The 22229-nt window shown below is 41.4% G+C and overlaps 2 protein-coding genes across 3 annotated transcripts in view; both read right to left on the reverse strand.

Annotated features, from left to right (window-relative positions):
• The window catches only part of plcxd3 (phosphatidylinositol-specific phospholipase C, X domain containing 3), a 30934-nt gene extending 12804 nt beyond the window's left edge, over positions 1 to 18130 (reverse strand). For both annotated transcript variants that reach the window (XM_088993850.1, XM_088993851.1), the window contains exons 1-3: positions 17836 to 18130; positions 4758 to 5014; positions 654 to 827 (exon numbers count right to left, since the gene is read on the reverse strand). In XM_088993850.1, the coding sequence (XP_088849976.1) occupies positions 654 to 827; positions 4758 to 5014; positions 17836 to 17941 (537 nt within the window). In that variant the 5' untranslated portion in view covers positions 17942 to 18130. The remainder of the gene's footprint in view (positions 1 to 653; positions 828 to 4757; positions 5015 to 17835) is intronic.
• A 3249-nt stretch (positions 18131 to 21379) lies between these two features.
• Positions 21380 to 22229, reverse strand: part of oxct1a (3-oxoacid CoA transferase 1a) — a 39932-nt gene continuing 39082 nt past the window's right edge. The window contains exon 17 of the mRNA XM_088993852.1: positions 21380 to 22214. Coding sequence (XP_088849978.1) covers positions 22179 to 22214 — 36 coding nt within the window. The 3' untranslated portion in view covers positions 21380 to 22178. The remainder of the gene's footprint in view (positions 22215 to 22229) is intronic.

Genomic DNA, 22229 nt, shown 5'->3' on the forward strand with positions numbered 1-22229 from the left:
AATGTATTATTTTTTTTATAAATTGTATTTATGATTAGTATTTAGTACTTAACTCATTCACTGCCAGACTATGTGCAAATATGTGTCCACTCCAGCGCCAGGGTTTTGTCATTTTCACTCAACTTGCAGGACAGAATATTGAGTTTTAGGACTACATATATATATTTAATTCAGCGTAAGAAACCATACACTCTTCTTTTATCAGGAAAAAATAGTTAATTCCTAAGTTAGATGGGTCTGGAGTTATATGAGCTTGAAATGGGGGTGGCTATCCAGAATACAATACATTACATACATATTGATTTATATAGCGCTTTAATAACAGCTGAAGCTGTAACAAAGTGCTAACATGGACAAAAGGGAAATGCTGTATCCTCGTGGTAGGTGAAAAACATTGCCAGAGGTCTGATCAGCGCTTTATCGGCACACGCGCAAGAAAAACCAAAACCCGGACAAATTCGGGAATGGCCCTCCACGTCATGCTTTTCAATTCTTGAAAAAAATCGGGAATGGCAGTAAACGGGTTAAGGATTTTTTTTTCTGAATTCAAATTTAGCAGAGTTGTTGACAACACTCTTCGTTGCGCTATTTCAACAGACATTTATTTTCACTTGACAGGGACTTTAAAGAGTTTATCATAATCAGTGTCATACCTCCTGGGCAAAGACAACTGGGCAGAGTTTGTCTCCAAAAACGTCCTTCAACATGGTGACCAACTTCTCATGGTGCAGATTCTGTACGCCATAGAAGTGGTTGAAGTCCAGGAACACCACTTCTCTGGCGTGCGATGACAGGAAGCTGCTGATCTGCTCCAATCCTTCTCTCACCTTGAAAAAAAAACACGTACAAGGGATTCTTTTAAAACTAGGGCAGACCGCTAATCATAGTTTGAATCAGCAGAAAATTACATACCGGAACGATCCGCCTCCTGCAATCGCTTGACGAATCATGCATTATTCATTATGAAAATCTTGAATATGTGCCCTGTTTTTTTAACATTTAAATTGCCATTCTTGGAAATCTACAGAACTGCAACACATATGCACATTTGACTTAGCAGTGCTTACACAATACAAAGGGAATAATGCATTCTGGAGAAGACATACTGTCTATATTGGAAAGGAATTTAGTTTTGACACATGGACAATTCTCAATGATCACATGTGGAAAAAAGAAAAAGGAAAAAAACAAAACTGGACACTTGTAAATGTGGGGTTTTGCAATATATCAAAATGCATTTCTTGATTCTGCACTATGTACAGTTTGTTTTCTCTTATGGAACGGTTTTGCACATTTACATTTGCACAGTATACAGTTGACATTTTAATTTTGTCATGCTTACAATATCTTGTTTTCTATCCTTTCACCCCACCCCAACTCCATCCCTTTTCAATTGCTGCTGTGGACTGCAAATTTCCCCATTGTGGGACGAATAAAGGTATTCTGATTCTGATTCTGAAATTGTTTTGGGAGATATATGATCTTTTGCAGGTAATTGGATTGGATTGGATTGGATTTGCCTTTATTAGTCTCGCAGTGGAGAAATTTACATTTCACAGCAGCAAAGCTGTGAAAGTCTATGGTGTTGTGCTGAACCATCCAAATTATTTTGGCGAAAAGCAAAGGAATTGAGAACCATGTTTGCATTTTTTCTTGTACTGACTAATATGAGAAAACAATCTCGTTTGAAACATGTGTGAACAATTTTGGGAGGGATATGAGCTTTTGCAAAATAGCGATATTGTTGCGCACAGGTGTAAGACTGTTTGGCCAAATGACCTTTTACGTTTAAAGGACAACCAATGACCAAGTTGTGTCCATAATTTGTAAAATCACTTCAAATGACTTCTACTGAGCGTATTTTACAAAGATTCCGCCGCATATACTATAGCTATATTTTACGTTTTAAGACTCACACTGAATATTCTTGTTTTCGAGTTGATGACGATGCCTGACCTGACGTCTGGACCAAGAAAGCGACACACAATACATTTTGGGTACTTTGTTTGGTCTGAAAACTTCGTGTTGATCCGTGTTGATGGCGAAATTAGAAAGAAAACACAGAGATAACGCGATGTTGAATTGTTGTGTGTTGCAAGACTACTATTTGATACTAGTTGACCCAAATTCCCAGCAGACAAATCAGCCCATTTCCAACAGAGCTTGGGCGCCATCTTGTGCATTTTCTGGGACGCTACATTGGAGTCCTGCTGGCTTGAATTGATACGGGAGGACATCTTTAATCAATTGCAAACATTTACGCTTTCCTCTTCAGAACTATTTGAATCATATTCAATACTGGATAAGTAACAAGAAAGCATCTTCTCTGAATCTGAAGCCATTGTTTTGATTCTAGAGCAAGGCAAGACGTCCTGGCGTGACGTCACGAACAAGGTGGCGGGACCTTCTGAAACTGCATCTCCGAGGTTATTTTGAAGTGGTTTTGGGACACTTTAAATAATTTGTATTGGTGTTTTGTTTGACTAAAAATATCAGCCTGCGTGTCTTGGGTATTTTAGATGCTATAAAACTTTTTTCTGATGTCAGTTAGGAAGCAAAAAAATGGTGTCGGTTGTCCTTTAAGAGTGTCATTTATATTTCAAGAAATTAGCCAAACAATGGAGAACAACTGGCAAACCTCAGACAAATCTTAGACATCTAAATTTGGATGAGCATCAAATTGTGAGAGTACTGCATTTTCCGGTGTATAAGGCACACCGGAGTATAAGGCGCATCCCCAATAATAATAATAATAATACATTTCATTTATAAGCGCCTTTCAAAACTCTCAAGGTCAGTTTACGGTCACAGAATAAGGTTTTCTGTGGGTAAACAGCGGCAGCCACACGCGCCAGCGTTCACTCAACCCAGAATTACTCAAATAGATAGAAAGCTAGGTAATACATAGCTAATAGATAGCCAGCCAGATAGCTAGCGACATAGCTAGTCAGCTAATAGATAGATAGCTCAATATTATAATCCTGATGGTGAAGAATAGCCAATGCATTCTAATGTATCGAGAAAGGAGGTGACGGCTACTTGAAATGACAACAAATAATCATAATAGTCATAATAATCATAATGTGTTTTTTCCAACTTTTTGCACCAGACTATAAGGTGCACCTTCAATGAATGAAAAAGGTTTCCAAATAAGGCGCACCACATTATAAGGCGCTACAGTAGTGGCTGGGGTGACGCACTACTTCTTGTACGGGGGAAAATGGAGTTGGTGGCTGCTGACAGTAGTTCCGAGACTTATTGTGGCTCAATATTACTTCACATATAAGGCACACCTGCGTATAAGGCGCAAGGTTGCCTTTTGAAGAAAACCAAGGCTTTTAGATGCGCCTTACACATCGTAAAATACAACATATACGTAGGTATACATCTGCTCAGTGTGGCCACACTCCGTATATTCAGCATTACTCAATTGAAAATGAAATTAAATTTCCTGTTGAGGTATATCAACTGCTCATAAAACAGACGGCAGCGCACAGACGACCATTTGTCTTAATTTGAATCAGCACCGAATTGAACATCTTCATTAGGACTCAAGCTTTCATTACTAGAAAATAGGATAAAATGTCAAGGTAGTTATGGGAGTTAATTTTGCATAATAATTCTCACTTGGCAAGGGTGTCATTTCATGCACGACCTGATGTGAAATAAAAATGTTTAAAAAGGTGAATAGCTTGAAAGCTAGATATAGTTAGGTGGACAGACAGACAACATAAAAATAGATCGATGGACAGAGACAGAAAGAGAGAAAGAAAGGTAGCTATGCTAAGCTATGTCGACAAAACTACATTATATAGCAATGCATGTTGCTATAGCGAGCGAGTGAGAGACAGAGACACAGAGTGAGAGAGACACAGAGAGAGAGAGAGACACAGACAGAGACACAGACAGACAGACAGACAGACAGACAGACAGACAGACAGACAGACAGACAGACAGACAGACAGATAGATAGATAGATAGATAGATAGATAGATAGATAGATAGATAGATAGATAGATAGATAGAGATAGATTGACAGAGATAGATTGATCCGTTTTGTTTTTTAACTCATTCACTGCCAGACATGCAAAAATGTGTCCACTGTGACAATGACAAAACCCCTGGCACTCCAATGCCAGGACCCACAGATTATTGAGTTTTAGGACTACATCAACATTTAATGCAGCAAGAAACCTTAGACTCTCTTCTATCATCAGTAAAAAATAGTTAATTGCTAAATTATATGAGTATGGAGTTATATGAGCATGAAATGAGGGTGCCTGTCCAAAATACAATGCAATATATCCATATTGGTTTGTATAGCGCTTTAACAACAGCTGAAGCTGGAACAAAGCGCTAACATGGAAAAAAGGGAAATGCTGCCCCATTGTGCAAGGGAAAAAAGACCGCCAGAGGTCTGGCCAGCGCTTTATCGGCAAGAGAGAAAAAAACCAAAACCCGAACAAATTCGGGAATGGCGCTCGTCGTCATATTGTCAATACCCGAATGAATTTGTGAATGGCAGTGAATGAGTTAATCTTGATTTTTGGACTGATTATTTATTTGCTCTTTTATCTTGCTTGTAGTTCTTTTATGTTTGCGTTTGTCAGCCCAAACACGTTTGAAAGATCACTCCCGTGGCATTGGTTTGCCTTTTCTTCTGCAAATGGGTTTACCTTACTACTTCATCATGACCGTGAAAATACTCGTCATGACGATAAGTGATTCGCTGATATAGGGTGAAAAGGTGGACTGACCGTGGCACTGAAGAGGCCGTGCGCAAAGAAGAGCTCGTTGTCGGGGTCACGGGGCTTGGTGGAGATGCGCAGGTCAAAGAAACGGACGCCAGCCTCCAGCTGGCTGTTGAAGTTCATGGTCTGTGTGGCTAACCATTTTCTCATCAGCTTCTTGGCCACCGTGCCGAAAACCGACACAAAGTTCTGCACCGTCTCAGGTTGTTCAGGGCCCACGGGAGACGTCTCGTCGATGTAGAAGCTGAAGGAGTCGTGGGAACCTGGAGGCGACACACACAAGCAAACAACCTTCAGAAAGGATGTTTTGTTGTATTGTATTTGTGTGGCCCAAGCTGCGATGAAAGCGTGGGGTTAGAACCGGTCTGGCACCATGGCAACAACTTGTCTGAATAACAACAGCGGGTTTATTAAAGGACAACCGACGCCTCCCGACAAACTGTGTCCATAATTTGTAAAATAACTTCAAATGACTTCTACTGAGCGTATTTCAATAAGATTCCACAGCATATAGCTATATTTCACGTTTTAAGACTCGCGCTGAATATTCAGGTTGTTTTCGAGTTCGAGACAATGCCTGACGTGACGTCACATCTGGAACGCCCCTGACAGAGAAAACGACGCACAATGCATTGTGGGTACTTTGTCTGGTCTGAAAACTTCGTGTTGATGGCGAAATTAGAGGGAAAACACATAAATAACACGATGGTGAATCATTGTATGTTAAGACTACTATTTGATCCTAGTTGACACAAATTCCCAGCAGACAAATCAGCCAATTTCCAACGGTGCTTGGGCACCATCTTGTGAATTTTCTGGGACGCTACATTGGATGAGGTGGCTCGGGCATCTGATTAGGATGCCCCGGTACGTCTCTCTCGTGAGGTGTTCCGGGCATGCCCCACTGGCAGGAGACCCCGGGGACGACCCAGAACACGCTGGAGAGACTATGTCTCCCAGCTGGCATGGGAACGCCTCGGGATCCGCCAGGACGAGCTGGAAGAAGTGGCTGGGGAGAGGGAAGTCTGGGCTTCCCTACTGAAGCTGCTGCCCCCGCGACCTGACCCCGGATAAGCGGCAGAAGATGGATGGATGGATGGATGGATGGATGGATGGCTACATTGGAGTGCTGACTGCTCGAATTGATGCAGAAGGACTTCTATGCTTTATTTTATGCTTTCCTCTTCAGAACTATTTGAATCATATTCATAACTGGATGAGTAACAAGAAAGCATCTTCTCCGAATCTGAAGCCATTGGTTTGATTCTAGAGCAGGGGTGGGCAAACTTTTTGACTCGCGGGCCACAATGGGTTCTACAATTTGATGGAGGGGCCGGGCCAGGAGCATTTCGAGGGAATGTTTGGGACGGATATACTAAAGCATTAAAGGACAACCGACGTCTCCGGACAAGTTGTGTCCATAATTTGTCAAATCGCTTCAAATGACTTCTATTGAGTGTATTTTACAAAGATTCCACCGCATAAAGCTATATTTTGTGTTTTAAGACTTGCTCTGAATATTCCGGAAGACTTGTTTTTGAGTTGGTGACGAGTCCGAGAACATAGATGGTTTGAAAGGGGAGTAAAAGAAGCGATTTTCATGAAACAGCGAAATCCTTCTTGAAACCAATATGGTGGGGTGAGGTTCACTTTGGATCGTTCGTACAACAGCCTACTCAGGCAAAATAGGATAAGGAATACTGATGAGGTGATAGCGGTGAAAGTGGGGCAATCAGGACAGTTGTTAGTCAGAACAATAGGAACAATTAGTGGAGCGGCAGGGAGTAGTCCTCTGCTCCCCCCCAACCTGAGAGGAGGGACCTATCATAGCAGAGTCCGGCACCGCCATGTCTGGACAGTAGGGATATATATATATATATATATATATATATAAGTAAGTCTCATTATATCGATATCGGATATATCGATAGTCCCGGTTATATCGATACTATTTCTATGCACGCATGGAGAAAATTACATGCAAACAGGGTCGGATATATCGATAGTCCCGGTTATATCGATATTTTTTCGGACTCCCTTGAATATCGATATAACGAGACTTTACTGTATATATATATATATATATATATATATATATATATATATATATATATATATATATATATATATATATATATATATATATATATATATATACTTTAGTTTGCTGACAAAGTTTCTTGTATAAGAAGCGAAACGTCTGACACCCTCAAAGAAGTACAGATGACGGCTGAAGAAACCTTTTCATCGAAGCTTTAGCTAACGTGACTCAACCTCAATTGCTCCATCTTTGTTCCCTTCACCCTCACTGGAGGTGAAGCCTTTTCATTTCCAATGTGAAAAATGTCGTCTGAATTCCTGATCATGAAAAACATGACTCTTGTGTTATGGTCTGAAAGTTTTGTGTCCTGAGATGACCCAATGGAGTGTAAGTGTGTGTGTGTGTGTGTGTGTGTGTGTGTGTGTGTGTGTGTGTGTGTGTGTGTGTGTGTGTGTGTGTGTGTGTGTGTGTGTGTGTGTGTGCGTGTGTGTGTATTTGTCACGCTACACAAAACAGACACATTGTTTTATCATCCGCCGGCTTGTTCTCATTTCTGCAATCGATTCCCCAGACTAATTTTTTTCATCTCATCCGAGGCCTGTTCAGTCTCACGCAGTAAAAACATGTACACACACACACACACAGACACACGCACACACGGACTTAAATAAACAGAAAACACGCAGGGCCAGAATGAAGCCTCTCATCCGGTGTCCGTGCTGTGCTAAGCTAAGCTTTTTTTTTCAAGACATTTTGAGACACAGCATTATTGACAACTGGGGCAGGTGGGCACGGCAGCCCGGGTCATGTCTTGAAGCAGAGCACGACCCCAACAAAGTTGAACAGCTGGAGCTCGAGTAACCGCCGGGAAGGATTTATCTTCACTTTTTAAGGACCGTCCAACTGAACAGACAAACAATCAGACTGCAGTTAAACATTTTCACTGCTTTTCCAAACTCTCATCCATTGAATCTCTTGCTCATTGAAATGTATAAATGAGCGAAATGATGCTGATCACTTTCGTGATTATTTTGCATAATATTGATTTAATACCAATGCTGTTTGTATTTATGCTAGCAACGTATAGCAATAGGCAAAAGAGCAATATATGTATATTTATTCATATTTATATGCAGTGATACCTCGGCTTACGAACGCTTTAGCTAACGAACTTTTCACTTTATGAACATTAAATTCGCGAGAATATCTTGGCATACGAACTAGTTTTCGGGAAATACACAGAGTGCCACAATGGCTGGCGGACTAGTTTTCCACACCCAGTTTCTTTCAGTGCACTCAGTGCAGACGTGGTTTGTTATCGAGTGGATACTTTTGCTTTTTTTTTTTCACCACAGGCTTGTATTCAGCCAAAGAGGACACAAAATAAAATTACGGTGGAGCAAAAGATCGAGAAACACGAACGAGGTGTATGTTTGTGTGACTTAGCGTCCCAGTACCAGTATGCTCAGTCGACCATTGCTACGTGTCGCTAAGGGTGTTTCTGTGTTGTCTAAACAATGGTCTCAGGCAATAGAAAAGCTTGAAAAACTTTCTGTTTGGAATAACGAAAAGCAGCAAGCAGGATCCATTGTGAGTGAGGGTATTATCACTGAGAAAGCATGGCAACTTCATCAAGAGGCAACCACATCAATGACCATCACAAAGGTAAATAAAACAACTTTATTATATAGTACAGTTTATTTCTTTAATTACAATACAATATTATTTATTATACATAAAATAAGGTATATTTTGTGTAGTTTTAAGGCGTATTCAGTAGAAAATTATGTTTTATGGGGACCTGGAAACAGCTTATTATCATTTTTAATGGTTTCCCAAGTGAAATTAATGTTTGGAAGACACACTTTTCGCCTTACACACACTTTCCGGGAACCAATTAAGTTCGTAAGCCGAGGTATCAGTGTATATTAATATATTCATAAACAAGAGACATGCAACACATTTTGCTCATCACAACAGATTGTAATAAATTCAAAAGGATTGCAACTCCCCCCAGGCAAGGAAATAAAGCTGCATTACAAATTAAAAACACTTTTAAATGTGTATGTCATAAAGCTTGAGCATTATGTTGCCATGCAGAAAAAACACACAACCATCTCAGAGGGACATCTTTCACCCGGAAGGGTTTTTTACCATCTTGCCAAAACAGTCCACAAGAGCAGAGAGATGCAAGCTGGAGTTGAGTAATACTTGTGAGGACGAGTGAAAATGAGAAGAGAAGATGAGATGAAGAGGAGGATGAAAAAAAGGACATTAGAGGAAGAAGGTGGAGAGGATTAAAAGAGATGATAACATAAAAATAAAAGAGTGGAGTGGAATGAGATGAAGAAAAGACGGGATGGGGGAGGGCCAATAAGGAGACGGGAAGTAGACGGATAAAGCCCTGGTCAGACATCTAGCAATGTTTTTTTCCGTTCCATAAGGGGGCAGAATTTGCCTTTTGTCCATATTAGCGCTTTGTTACTGCTTCCGCTGTTGTTAAGCGCTATATAAATCAATATGTATTGTATTGTATTTTGTATAGCTGCCCCCATTTCAAGCTCAGATAACTGCAGACCCATAACTTAGAAATTAACTCTTTTTTATGATTAAAGAAGAGAGTCTAAGGTTTCTTACGCTGCATTGAATGTTTATGTAGTCCTTAAACTCAATAGTCTTTGGGCCCGACAATTTGAGTGAAAATGACAAACACCCTGGCACTGCAGTGGCCACATTTTTGCACATCGTCTGGCAGTGAATGAGTTAAAAAAAATGAGAGAAAACATGGAAAAAAAGGAAGCGGAGGAATTCAGGAGAGTATTTACTGTAATCTGAGAAGATGGTGAGAAGAAATAATGAAGGAAATGAGAAGACAGAGAGAAAAGGAGCCATGGGGAGAATGTAAAGGAATGAATTTGGAAACTGAGAAATAAGTAAAGCGCATCCATAGAACAGGATTGAAATCCATCTTGTGGATATCCACTTGTAACGGAGTTGTGCACTTAGATTATTAAATTATGAAGGAAGTGACGCAACGGCGCACAGTGTGGCACTATGTCCCGCCCAAAGTTTCCAGAACAATCTCAAGGAGATTCAGGTTAATCACAAGACGAAACCCATGCGACTTCACCCATCCCTTCTGCCATACTGTGTTGCAGAAATAAAAGAAATAAAAAGACACATCCACGCGTCTCGTCTTCATTAAGACGGCAGCATCGTGGGGATGAAGACAGTCACTGTTGTGACGCCCGTCACATTGGTGCCGTGACCCGGATCACAAGTGACTCTCCACTTCGGACCGGGACCGCGATGCTGCACAATGAAGACGCTGTGCAGTCCCATCACTCGGTGGACGGTGTGTCGACCCCCGTTTTGAAAATACATGTAGAGTGTTAATTGTCTACCTGCTGTTTTGCAATTAGTGTGTTTTTTTTCATGTACGTGTTTTTGTGTGTTAAGTCTAAGAATGATCTCCTTACAAGTAACAAGTAGCACACCTTTGAATGAGTGTGTTGGTAGAGGTAGAGGCTTCCCAACCGTGTAACAGTTGTGTAGTGTAATCCAGAGTGGTGTAGGTTGTACAGAGGGGTGTGGGCAGGTTCAAGCTGAGGCCACTTATGTTAGTGGGGACAGAGTTCCTTCCCAGACCCAGTACAGTGCATCTCCGACGAGCGCACAGACCCTGACACACCGGCGACAGATCCCTTACTCCAGTCACCTGACGTAGCTGGTCAGATGAGTAACATAATTAGACAGCACTCTTGTACATCCTTGCCCGATAACCTTGTCTATTTTGCCTGTTGGTAGCCGTGTGTATGTTGCCTCACTTCTGCATAATTTAAGGGGGGTGTATGTAACGGAGTTGTGCACTTAGATTATTAAATTATGAAGGAAGTGACGCAACGGCGCACAGTGTGGCACTATGTCCCGCCCATAGTTTCCAGAACAATCTCGAGGAGATTCAGGTTAATCACAAGACGAAACCCATGCGACTTCACCCATCCCTTCTGCCATACTGTGTTGCAGAAATAAAAGAAATAAAAAGACACATCCACGCGTCTCGTCTTCATTAATACGGCAGCATCGTGGAAATGAAGACAGTCACTGTTGTGACGCCCGTCACACACTCCCTTCGATCTCCCTTTGTGAATTCATTCCGCTCGCAGCCCAAGAATAGCTTTGGATGTGCACACGGCTACCTGGCTGGACTTTCCTTTTATCGCTTTTTTTCCTCATGCAAAAAGCACACACACACTGTCCATGTTTCTACTGGACTTTTCGAATCAAGTCAAATGCCCTCCTGCATGGAAACTCAATTAGCCGGAAGCAACGTGACCGAGGGCGCCCGTGTAGCAAATCCATACAAAATCATTTTCTCCTCCCTTGCAAGACATCTGGAGATAGGATTTAATCAGGAATGTTTGCAGGATTGCCAACAGAATGAAAAGAAACAAAAATATGCTGAGATTCTATGTTCAGTCTCGGCGCAACGGTAACTGATCGGCATTATCCTCCTTGTTTGGGGATTAAGAGGCAACCGAGCGATCCAGTTTAAGTCTCCGCTTTCGGGGGAAGCTGGAAAGACACCAAATATTCCCTCCGCTTCTCCGGCTACTTCTTTCATCACCTCGGTGTGTCAGTTTGGATGTAACAACTTACTGACTGACTGTCGACCAATTCATGGTGCACCCTACCTCTCACTCAAAGTCTTGGAGAGACGCCAGATCACCCCTGACCTGATTAAGGTCAAGAAAACATGGATGGATGCCCGTGCTGTTTACAGTATTTCTTCTTTATCTTTTACATTTCAGCTCACCGGATGGTCATCATCCCACTTAGGACATAGAAGCAGGGGAAAAGAGCACTTGGTTTAAAAAAAGACTAATTTATATGCAAATGCTAAAAAGAAGATTGCATTTCCAAATAAAACTAACATTCTAATGGTTTCCCGAAATTCAAAATGTCCATCAAGAGGAAACCCAAACTACAGTAGGACCCGCGGCAAAAAAATAAGTTTGACACACCTGAAGGATATGTATCAATTACAATGATAACTTGGCTTACGAACTTAATTGGTTCCCAGACAGTGTGTAAGGCGAAAAGTGTGTATCCCAAAAATTAATTTCCCATCGGAAACCATTAAAATGATAATATCCATTCCCAGGTCCCCATAAAACATACATTTCTACTTTTCTAAGCCTTAAAACTACACAAAATATACCTTATTTTATGTATAATAAATGTGTTATGGTATTATAATTAAAGAAATAAACTGTACTATATAATAAAGTCGTTTTATTGACCTTTGTGATGGTAGTTGATGGCTTGATGGAATGGAGTGGCCGGTTTCATTAGCATTAAACACGTATCCTTCTTCTTTCATCATCTTGATGAATCTTCCCTTGTTGGTGCTTTCTCTGTGATAATTTTATTAAGTTCCTCATCAATTGTGTTGTGTTTAGCTGGGTTGATAGCTTTTTGCATCAAGTGTACAGATGGCTTGTGTGGGTTGTTTGTGGAGCCTGATTGATGTGATATTTTAACCTTGCAGTCTACACTCTGAATATCTGACCTATCAAAGTTGAAACTCTCTCACTGTCGTCTGCCTGTCTCTTTAATGTTTAAACCACCTCCCCTCACTGCTGCTTTCTTGGCTTTAACCGCAGACTGGGGGCGGGGAACAGAGGACAAAACAGTCGGCTACCATTTTGTTGTTAGAAGAACGGGCTTGTTCGCGAAAGACACATCACTCATTGAGGCAGCTCCGTGTACGAAAAAAAGTTCATATGCCAAGGTAAGTTCGTATGCCAAGGTAAAATTGTCATCAATTTAACGTTTGTAAACCGAAAAATTCGTAAGCCAAGGGGTTCATAAACCGAGGTATCACTGTACCTTATTTTTCCCAGCTGCCTATGACTATAAATCAGCATAACCCCATACAATAAAATACAGTACAATACAATACAGTCAATACAATACAGTGCCCATTCTCTTCGTGGACACGATGAGTCTAAATTTACAAACATTGCTCTAATTAACACAGTAGCCTCAACAACAACAACAGCTGCTTTTGCCGCGTCATATTTAGAAACTTGCAACCCGTCAGATCGAATGATCGCATGATGATTAGAGCCCCTGAAGGTCAGGCTAACACAAGAGAACAGAGACAATGACAAATGTGCTGCGGGACTTCATCATTAAACATCCTGATTTGCGCCTCTGCCAGTGTGAAAAATCTGTCGGGAAGATTACTTTATAGGAACACTTAGCTTATATCGTCGCTTTGACATCACCCAGAATTATCCTCTGAGGGAATTCAGGGGTCGATAAAACCACACATGCATAATCATCCTGACTAATTGCTCGTCATAAAGCAGAATGACACATGCACAGATGCGCTTCCCTGGCAGCCCGTGCAAACCACCACAGGCTGTTTCACTGTTTGGCAACAGAAGTGGCATCATCACACTCACTTGGCTCACAGCTTTGCACTGTCGGGTACTCCAAACTGACTAAACACTCCAGTCGGGATTTGTCTGTCGTCTGGGGACATTTCTTACCCCCTCAAAAAAAATGTAAATACATAAATAATTAACACAAGCGGGGCATTTGTCTTTGATTGGCGACGGACATCTATTGAGAATTGAACTCAGTGGTTTTCAAAGTTTTTACACCAAGTACCAGCTCAAAAAAATAATGCTATTTCGCTCTTCAAGAACCAACCATCATAACAACATTAAAATACAGTAGACCTAGGGTAGGAAGTGGATATATTGTTGCCAGCTAATGTAACATGATGTCCAAATTTGAACATAAATTAACTCATTCATTGCCAGACGATGTGCAAAAATGTGTCCACTCCAGTGCCAGGGTTTTTGTGATTTTCAGTCAAATTGCAGGACCCACAGAATATTGAGTTTTAGGACTACATCAACATTCAATGCTGCATAAGAAACCAGAGACTCTCTTCTTTCATCAGAAAAAAAAGTTCATTCCTGAATTATATGGGTCTGGAGTTATATGAGCTTGAAATGAGGGCGGTTGTCCAAAATACAATGGAATACAAACATATTGGTTTATACAGCGTTTTAACAACAGCTGAAGCTGGAACAAAGCGCTAACATTGACAAAAGCTGAATGCTGCCCCCTCGTGGAAGGGATCAGAAGAAGAATCAGAATCAGAATCAGAATCATCTTTATTGCCAAGTATGTTTCCGGTAGAACACACAAGGAATTTGTTTCCGGTAGAACACGCTGCACTAGTATCGCCGTCAAAAAAAAACTGCTAAGTGGCACTATACAGTTCCATTTTGGCTACTGTTGAAAGAGTTCAAAGAGTTAATGGCTTGGGGGAAGAAGCTGTTTAAATGTCTGCTGGATTTGGTGCGCATGGATCGGTAGCGCCTGCCTGAGGGGAGTAGCTGGAAAAGGTGGTGGGCAGGGTGCGGAGGGTCCAGTAGGATTTTCCGCGCCCTAGTTTGGCACCACACTAATTAATAACAACATTGCCAGAGGTCTTACCAACGCTTTATCGGCACCCCCGTAACAAAAACCAAAACCCGAACAAATTTGGGAATGGCGCTCCACGTCATATTTTCAATTCCCGATTAAATTCAGGGATGTCAGTGAATGAGTTAATACAAATGACTCAATGATTCCATCAAAATGCATTGCAGAACAGGTCGAATGAAAAATATGAATACAAGTCAAAAAAACGTTTCTCATTGAACTAAAAACTGAAATATAACTGATTTGTATTTAGATAGATCGCAGTGTGCTGCTGTTTCGATGGGAGACGGTTTGACAAGTATCTTGTCATTTTACAATATGAACAATTTTAGCAGTATTGTAAAATGTAACAGTTCTTTCCAAGATACGTTTTAACTCATTCGCTCATTCGGGAATTGATAAGTGTGATGTGAAGCGCCAATCCCGAATTTGTTCGGGTTTGATTTTTTTCTTTCGGGGGCGGTGCCGATACAGCGCTGATCAGACCTCTGGCAATGTTTTTCCCTTCCACGAAGGGACATAATTTGCCTTTTGTCCATGATAGTGCTTTGTGAAAGCATCAGCTGTTGTTAACGCGCTATATAAATGTATAGTATGTTTATTGTATTTTGTACATCCGCCCCATTTCAAGCTCAGATAACTCCAGACCCATATACCTTAGCAATTAACTCCTTTTTCCTGATGGAAGAAGATGTCACGGTTTGCAAGGTGGTGATGGCAGTTGTGGATCCCAAAAAGCAGACAGGAGGGAGAAATTGTATTAAAATAAATTCAACAGGAACAAAATCTAAAACATCAAAGTCATTCAAATAGGAAAATAAAATAAAGACCAAGAGTAAAAGTCTGCCAAGATGAAACAAACACATGCACAGCATACAATGCATACAATTGCATACAATGACCCAACGTCGAATGGTCGTGCCGGGAGTCCTTTTGACTGCCACTGAGTGGAACGACCAGCACCTGTGAGGCTGCAGGCAGAGCTGACAGCGCTACCCGTTGGTCGCCAATCTGAACGTGGCCGTCTGCCACTGATCGGGACGACCAGCACCTGTGCAGGTGGAGGCGGGGCCGACAGCGCCACCCGTTGGTCGCCAACCAGATCACGACAAAAGATAGTCTAAGGTTTCTTATGCTGAGTTGAATGTTTATGTAGTCCTAAAAGCCAATATTCTGTGGGTCCTGCAATTTGACTGAAAATCACAAAAACCCTGGCACTGGAGTGGACACATTTTTGCACATCGTCTGGAAGTGAACGAGTTTTTTTCTGATTTGGAGGCATTCAAACGCTGATTTTCCTTTTTATACCAGGACCACCTCGTTGAGAATCACCCTCTGGTACTTCAGATACAAACCATCCGTCCATCGAAAAGCGTGAATAATGGACCTTTTAGAGAAGCCAAAATATCCTTGTTTGTTGCTGTCTGACTCAATTTGGGTCCCGCCTAAATAGAACCTGAACGCCCTCGGTTTTCCCTTTGGGAAAAATTAACGATCCAATTGCTGCACACTGTCGCTGCTAAATTAGAATTCTCCTCGGATTAGGAAAGCTTGACAACTCACCTCAGCCAAATGTGCAAACACAAAACACGAGATGAGTAACCATTGCAATGTGTTTATACAGAACATGGATCCAAACGGAGGAGGTGTGTCTGAGGAGAGCATCTCAGTTGCACCCCGCCATCGCCACTCTACACCCCCTCCACCCTAAAGTGGCAATGAGCAAATAATGATAGCTAATTAAATGGGAAAGCGCGTGTTCCTATGCTGATCGCGACCTCGCCGCGTCTCAACCGGGCCACAATGAGGCGTGTGATTCAGCAAATTACTGCCATGACTTATGACATGTCAATGTTGGTGTGCAACATCTGTCTGATAAGCAGTGGCAGGCAGTGCATTTGACACCCCGGATCTTGACTGGGGACTTTATCCACCGCGATAATGTCGCTCTTATACCGTATTTTCTGGACTACAAGATGCTAATATGAGGGGCACCTTCAATGAATGACATATTTTAAAACATATTTCAACATGTGTTTCCATATATAAAGCGCATGGGATTATTAGGCACATGGTCAGCTTGTGAAAAAAATGTAAAGTGTTTAACTCATTCACTGCCAGACGATGTGTAAAAATGTGTCCACTCCAATGCCAGGGTTTTTGTCATTTTCACTCAAATTGCAGGACACACAGGATATGTGTGAATGATTTAAATACTGCCTGTAGAAAAAAAAGTCTCTTACACAAAGCCAAGCGTGGTCTTGAAGTATTTATGAGGATGACACTTCATAATTGTTCCTATGCCCCAAGATGGCAACAATGTAATAGGTTTATTTTAGTTTCTGCCTGATCACAAAAACAGCGAATAGGTGAGTTTTTCTGCACCACAATGTTGTCATTTCTTGTTTGTCATGTGCATGTCACTACGAACACTTATAAACAAATATTCACTCCTACTGACACATGTGGATCAAACCTCTCAAGGTGGAGGACACTGATTTGCTGTGGTGACCCCTTGAAGGGAAAAGCCAAAAGGAAAGTAAGACTGACAATTTAGTCTTCAATGAATCTTGCACGTTTTTCCCTGGAAATTGTAGCATGGAACTCCACACGGGGATTCAAACCGTTTTCCTGACAGTAAGTCAAACATGGCAGCCATAAAGCAACTGCCTTTACTCAAAAACATAGAATAAAGAACAGCGTCACGGACGGGTGCATGTTAATGTGCAGATAGCCATAATGGATTCATAATATTAATTCACTTATACGTTGCATAAGGGGAAGACGGGGATAGGGCGGGGGGGGGGGGGGGCTGTGCACTGATTGGTTGGCAACAACAGACAACTCTTTAATCTGTTTATCCCCCCCCCCTCCGCCCCCCAGGAGTGAGGTGAGTGAATTGATTCAAGCATGTGTGGCTACCACGCCTTATGGTACATGCAAAACTGTATCATGTGAATGAACCTGATTGTTCATCTATAGAGAGCATATATTTGACTATTAGCGCAGTTACCATTTATATTTAATATTATTATATTAAATACAAATACATAATACATAATATATAAATACATGCTTTATATAATTAAATGTATTATTGTTATTATTATTCAAACAATAAAGTATCTATCCATATATCCACCGAATGCAAGTCTACGTTATTAGGGAAAAATACTTATATTTGTCACGTTGCGCAACAGGTCTTGCACAACCATAAAGAGACTTGCATTACGTTCTCGGTTTACAACAGCGTGGACATACGACATTCCGAAAGGTTACGAACGACGTTTGAGCAAGACCGTCTTCTCATCACACAATACATAGCCTACAGTAAACTGAAATGTTATCCCTTTTTGTTTTCATAGTTCATATTCATGTACGACGAGGGAATTTTCCTGCGTATATTTATTGTTTGACTTTTTACGACGTAGCGTAGGTTAGTGACGGTGCGGACTTACGTACGAGTTGATCGTAAAGGACCTCCTGTAGAATGTGTACAATTCGCATCCGACGAAGCACATGGATTTCACTCACCAGGGATGGCCAAGTTGGTGAGCGGGATGGTGTGCATGCTCTGCGGGAGACTCGACATCCAGTCGGCGAAGCGCAGGTCACTACTTCTCCCGTGAGACGAAGCCATGCCGCCGCTGCAGCCGTCACACGCTTCGCTGGAACCAGCTTGTCTCGATGCCTACCAGTCTGCCTGGTTGGGTGGGTGGATGGATAGATGTGGTGTGCGCTCCTCATCCACCACCTCTTTCCTCCTCCTCCGCCCTTTCTGGACGGACACGCACGCTCCACACGCAACTTAAGCGACAGTCGACATGGCGCGCGCGCACACACACACACACACACACACACGATGGTGGCATCGTCTTTCGAACTGGACTGAAATGTGCAAGGCGTTATCACAGTTAATAGACGCTTGGAGTAACCGCACTTTGGAATAAATGTTATATCTCAAATGCTTCAAATTAACTTTATATCGGATTAGAATTTACAAAACACAAAAAAGGAAAAACGAACCGATACATTCGGATTTTTTAAAACTTGAACAAATTATTCAACATGGCTCCACGATTCGAAATGTTGTACTCTGATTACGGCTGTGTATGTGGAATATGAATTAAGCAGCGAAATCCATTGCGTTTCTACATTTTAGCAAGCGGCCATTTTGCCACTTGTTGTCGACTGAAAATGACGTCACATATGCTCACACCTCACCTTGCAAATCACATGACCAAACTCAGAAAGCAGGTGAGCCCCCATACCTGTCAACTTGTCAACTATCTTACAAAGACCACTTTGGGTCAAATCCAGTTGGTCTAAACTGCTGGTAGCCAGCGACAATGCTGCTGCCAATCGCTACTATTGTCACGGCAAACCAGCAAAAGTAATCTCAATTGTATGTTTTTTTTTATTGCTGCATACGGTAGGATAAAAGCATACCGTGCGCATGCGCGGTGAGCTGTCTGCATTTCCGCTTGTTCACATTTTTTTGTATCGTTTCAAAAAATGTATGGCGTACTACGGCTTTTATACAGGAATTCTAATCATTTATAAGGGCAGCTATTAGCCAAGGTTGACATGTATGCCACCCCCACCTTGACATTTGACTGGATGCGCGTAATTGTAAGTACAATGTTGTTGACGCCAAGAGGTACAGCGTCACATACTCATTTGTTGTTATCAGCGTTTTGCATAAATTTATTTTCACAAAGATGATCATGCCCCATTCTTCTTCTATACCTTTCGGCTTTTCCCGAATCGAATTCGGCCCCATTCTGAGGTGTGCGAAAAAAAATAAATACATTGCAAATACATCAAAATCTTAAATTCTTAATTGCTGAAGAGATTCCCACTGACATCTATAGCAAGCATGTGTCACTGACACGTGTATTCTATGTATAATCACGTATATTCTATGATGAACTTTATATAAACAGCATGTGAAATTCCCCCTCAAGGGATATAAAAGGAATGTCGCGTTGAAGTCACATTCGAATGACTCACGTCCAAGATGTGCAATTAATGGTTACATTAAACCTCATTTAATAGACAAACGTGATCCCGGAAAAGATCAACGGCGGCTTTGACGAGTGTAGAAAAAAATGATGTGCCTCATAAAACGTCCAACATTCACGACCTAATTTGTAACGGGTTGCAATAACGTGTTGAGCGACGCTCAAGTCGGTTCTGCAATGTGATTCGAAAATGTTTCCTGGCAGCTTCTGGTCAACCCTAAAGACCCAAGGAATACTTGAAATGTTGTTTTCTGGCTTTTAATGAGACGTGTCATGGGCATGAGATGACAACTGTGGCTCAAAGAGGAAATCAGAAACCACATAAAGCCATGTTTTCTTTGATTTAATTTGCCCTGAGGGGGTGGGAATTTGTTATGTCTGCCCCTCTAGTGTAATATTGTATTTAGAACTTGGACAAAACAAGCTGCTCGCGTAAGAAGACTGAATTAGTTGTCACCATGATTCAGATGAAAGGAAATGTAGAGATGAAAATGAAAATGTCAGTTTAAAAAAGAAGACCACATGAAATTAATAAGAACGTGAAAAACAAAGTCGTATTGAGCAGCCAGGACAGAGACATGTGCACCAATAATACAGCATAAAAAATAAATAGTTTGTCAGTTCCCTATAATCAATACTTTTACTTTCTGGCGGCATCACAAGAAAAAAATCACTTTGAGTAGTTACTGTATTTTCTGAAATATAAAGGCGCACCTTCAACGAATGACATATTTAATAACCCTTTTCCATACATAAGGTGCACCGCATTATAAGGGGCACCTTCAATGAATGACATACACTGTATTTTAAAACGTTTTCCATACATACGGCGCACCGGTTTATGAGGCGCACGGTCAGCTTTTGAAAAAAATATTTCCTTTTAGGTGCGCCTTATACAAATTTCCCCATTGTGGGACGATGAAAGGCTTTCTGATAATAATAATAATAATAATAATAATAATAATAATATAATACATTACATTTTAAGCGCCTTTCAAAGCTCTCAAGGACAAGGGGGGCATACAGAGGCGGAGGGAGAAAGAGGATCTGAGGGAACGAGAGGGAATAGAAATTTGAAGAAGGTCAGATAGGGAAGTGGGGGTGGGGGCGGCAAGGTTATAGATAGCTTTAAATGTAGAAAGAAGAATTTTAAAGTTGATTCTATATTTGACGGGGAGCCAGTGAAGCTCTTGGAGGACAGGGGTGATGTGGTGAAAGGATGAGGTACTGGTGATGATCCGGGCTGAAGAATTCTGGACGAGTTGAAGTTTGTGGAGAAGTTTCTGAGGGACACCAAAGAGAAGTGAATTGCAATAGTCAATCCGGGAGGTGACAAGACTATGAACCAGGATAGCAGTGGTGTGAGGAGTGAGAGACGGGCGCAGACGATTGATATTGCGTAGGTGGAAGTACGCAGACTGGGTTAAGTTCTTTATATGGGAGTGGAGAGCAGCGGCAGCACAACAACGCGCCGTCGTACGCTGAGACCGGAAGTTTCATATTATAGTGCTAAAAACACAGTAATTATTTTGACCCTCATTGCACTGATATGTCACAAAATTTACCGGAGTCTCACAAGACATGCCAACATCCTACATCCTAAGCAAAAAAACAATCCAGGTTTTTCCCGATGTTTTAACCCTTGAAACGTTTCACGTTTTCCGGCACCACCGCACTAACTCGGTTACATTATGCAGGCCTAAGGGTTTCTCTCGTTCACTTATAAAGGGACGTGCTGGATTAACATCAACAGCTGGCCGCCAGGGGCCCTTGTCACTTTTCGTCAAGATTTTCCGCTTGATGGACGAACCCAGCTGATCTTCAACCCAAAATACGCCCACGGGGGGTCAAAATTGTCAGTTATGTAAGAGGCCTCAGGTAACGTTACCGCCTCTCGACTCGAGTGAGGCAATCGCATGGGGAACGTGGACGTGAGCCCACTGTTCCATTTATAGAAGACACCGATTTTCCTGAGGCTCTTTGCTTTGCCTTCCAATTGGAAATATCTGAAAGAAAAAAAAAATAGCTCATTCAATTAAAAAAAAAGCAACACATAAGTAACCAAGATTTTATTTTTTGGAGGGAAAAGCAGATTTATGAAAAAAAAGTGTTTTCGTGTTTTCTCTTTGAGTACAGTATTGTCAAAAAATTACCACTTTTTTTACGTCGATATGGTCAAGTGTGAGTTGTCATCAACATTTCATTCATTGTCTGTTGGGTGAGGTAATGACAAATTGCTTTAAAACTCCCTTTTTTCCAGTAACGTTGATTCTACAGTAGCTGGGATTCTGGGAATTAAAGTTATTGCACTGTGAGCAATAGAAACGTTGTATTTGACAAACGAGAGCATTAAAAAAATAACATTGCATCACTGCAAAAGGTGGCTGATTAATAACCAATTACACTGATGTCAATTGAATCTGAACTTAAAAAAAACGGCACAAAATAAAGTAGTTTGGGCACAATAAGGCTCCTCCAACCATAAACTGGATGCACTTAATGTTGTGAAGCGATCACATGTTTCTATACTGGTCAAAGAATTTACAGTGCTGCTGTTTTGGTTAGCAACAGATTCTCAAAGATTCGTGTTTGAAACTGAGATCTGTTTTCTCCCAAGAAGCTTATGTGAGGAAGGTGTTCATTTGCTTTTTGACAGATGACGCAACGGGCTTCTATGATGCCGCGATGGCCACAGTTGGTGGGAATTAAATTTTGGAGTCACTCGCAAACTTGCAGCAGCAGGCTTTTGTTTGATGAGAACTTTCGGCGATTGATCCAGTCGAGTTTACCGAGAACAACTTCAACATCGCTTTGGCCTTCATTGAGGATTTTAGAAGAGAGAGGGATTCACTTCTAGATTTGCTGCATGGACCTCAGTTTGGGGGACACCTAGAAAGTGTCGAT

The sequence above is a fragment of the Hippocampus bargibanti genome, linkage group LG04, assembly GCF_051943395.1.
Source record: "Hippocampus bargibanti isolate YZ-2025 linkage group LG04, ASM5194339v1, whole genome shotgun sequence".
Taxonomy (NCBI): Eukaryota; Metazoa; Chordata; class Actinopteri; order Syngnathiformes; family Syngnathidae; genus Hippocampus; species Hippocampus bargibanti.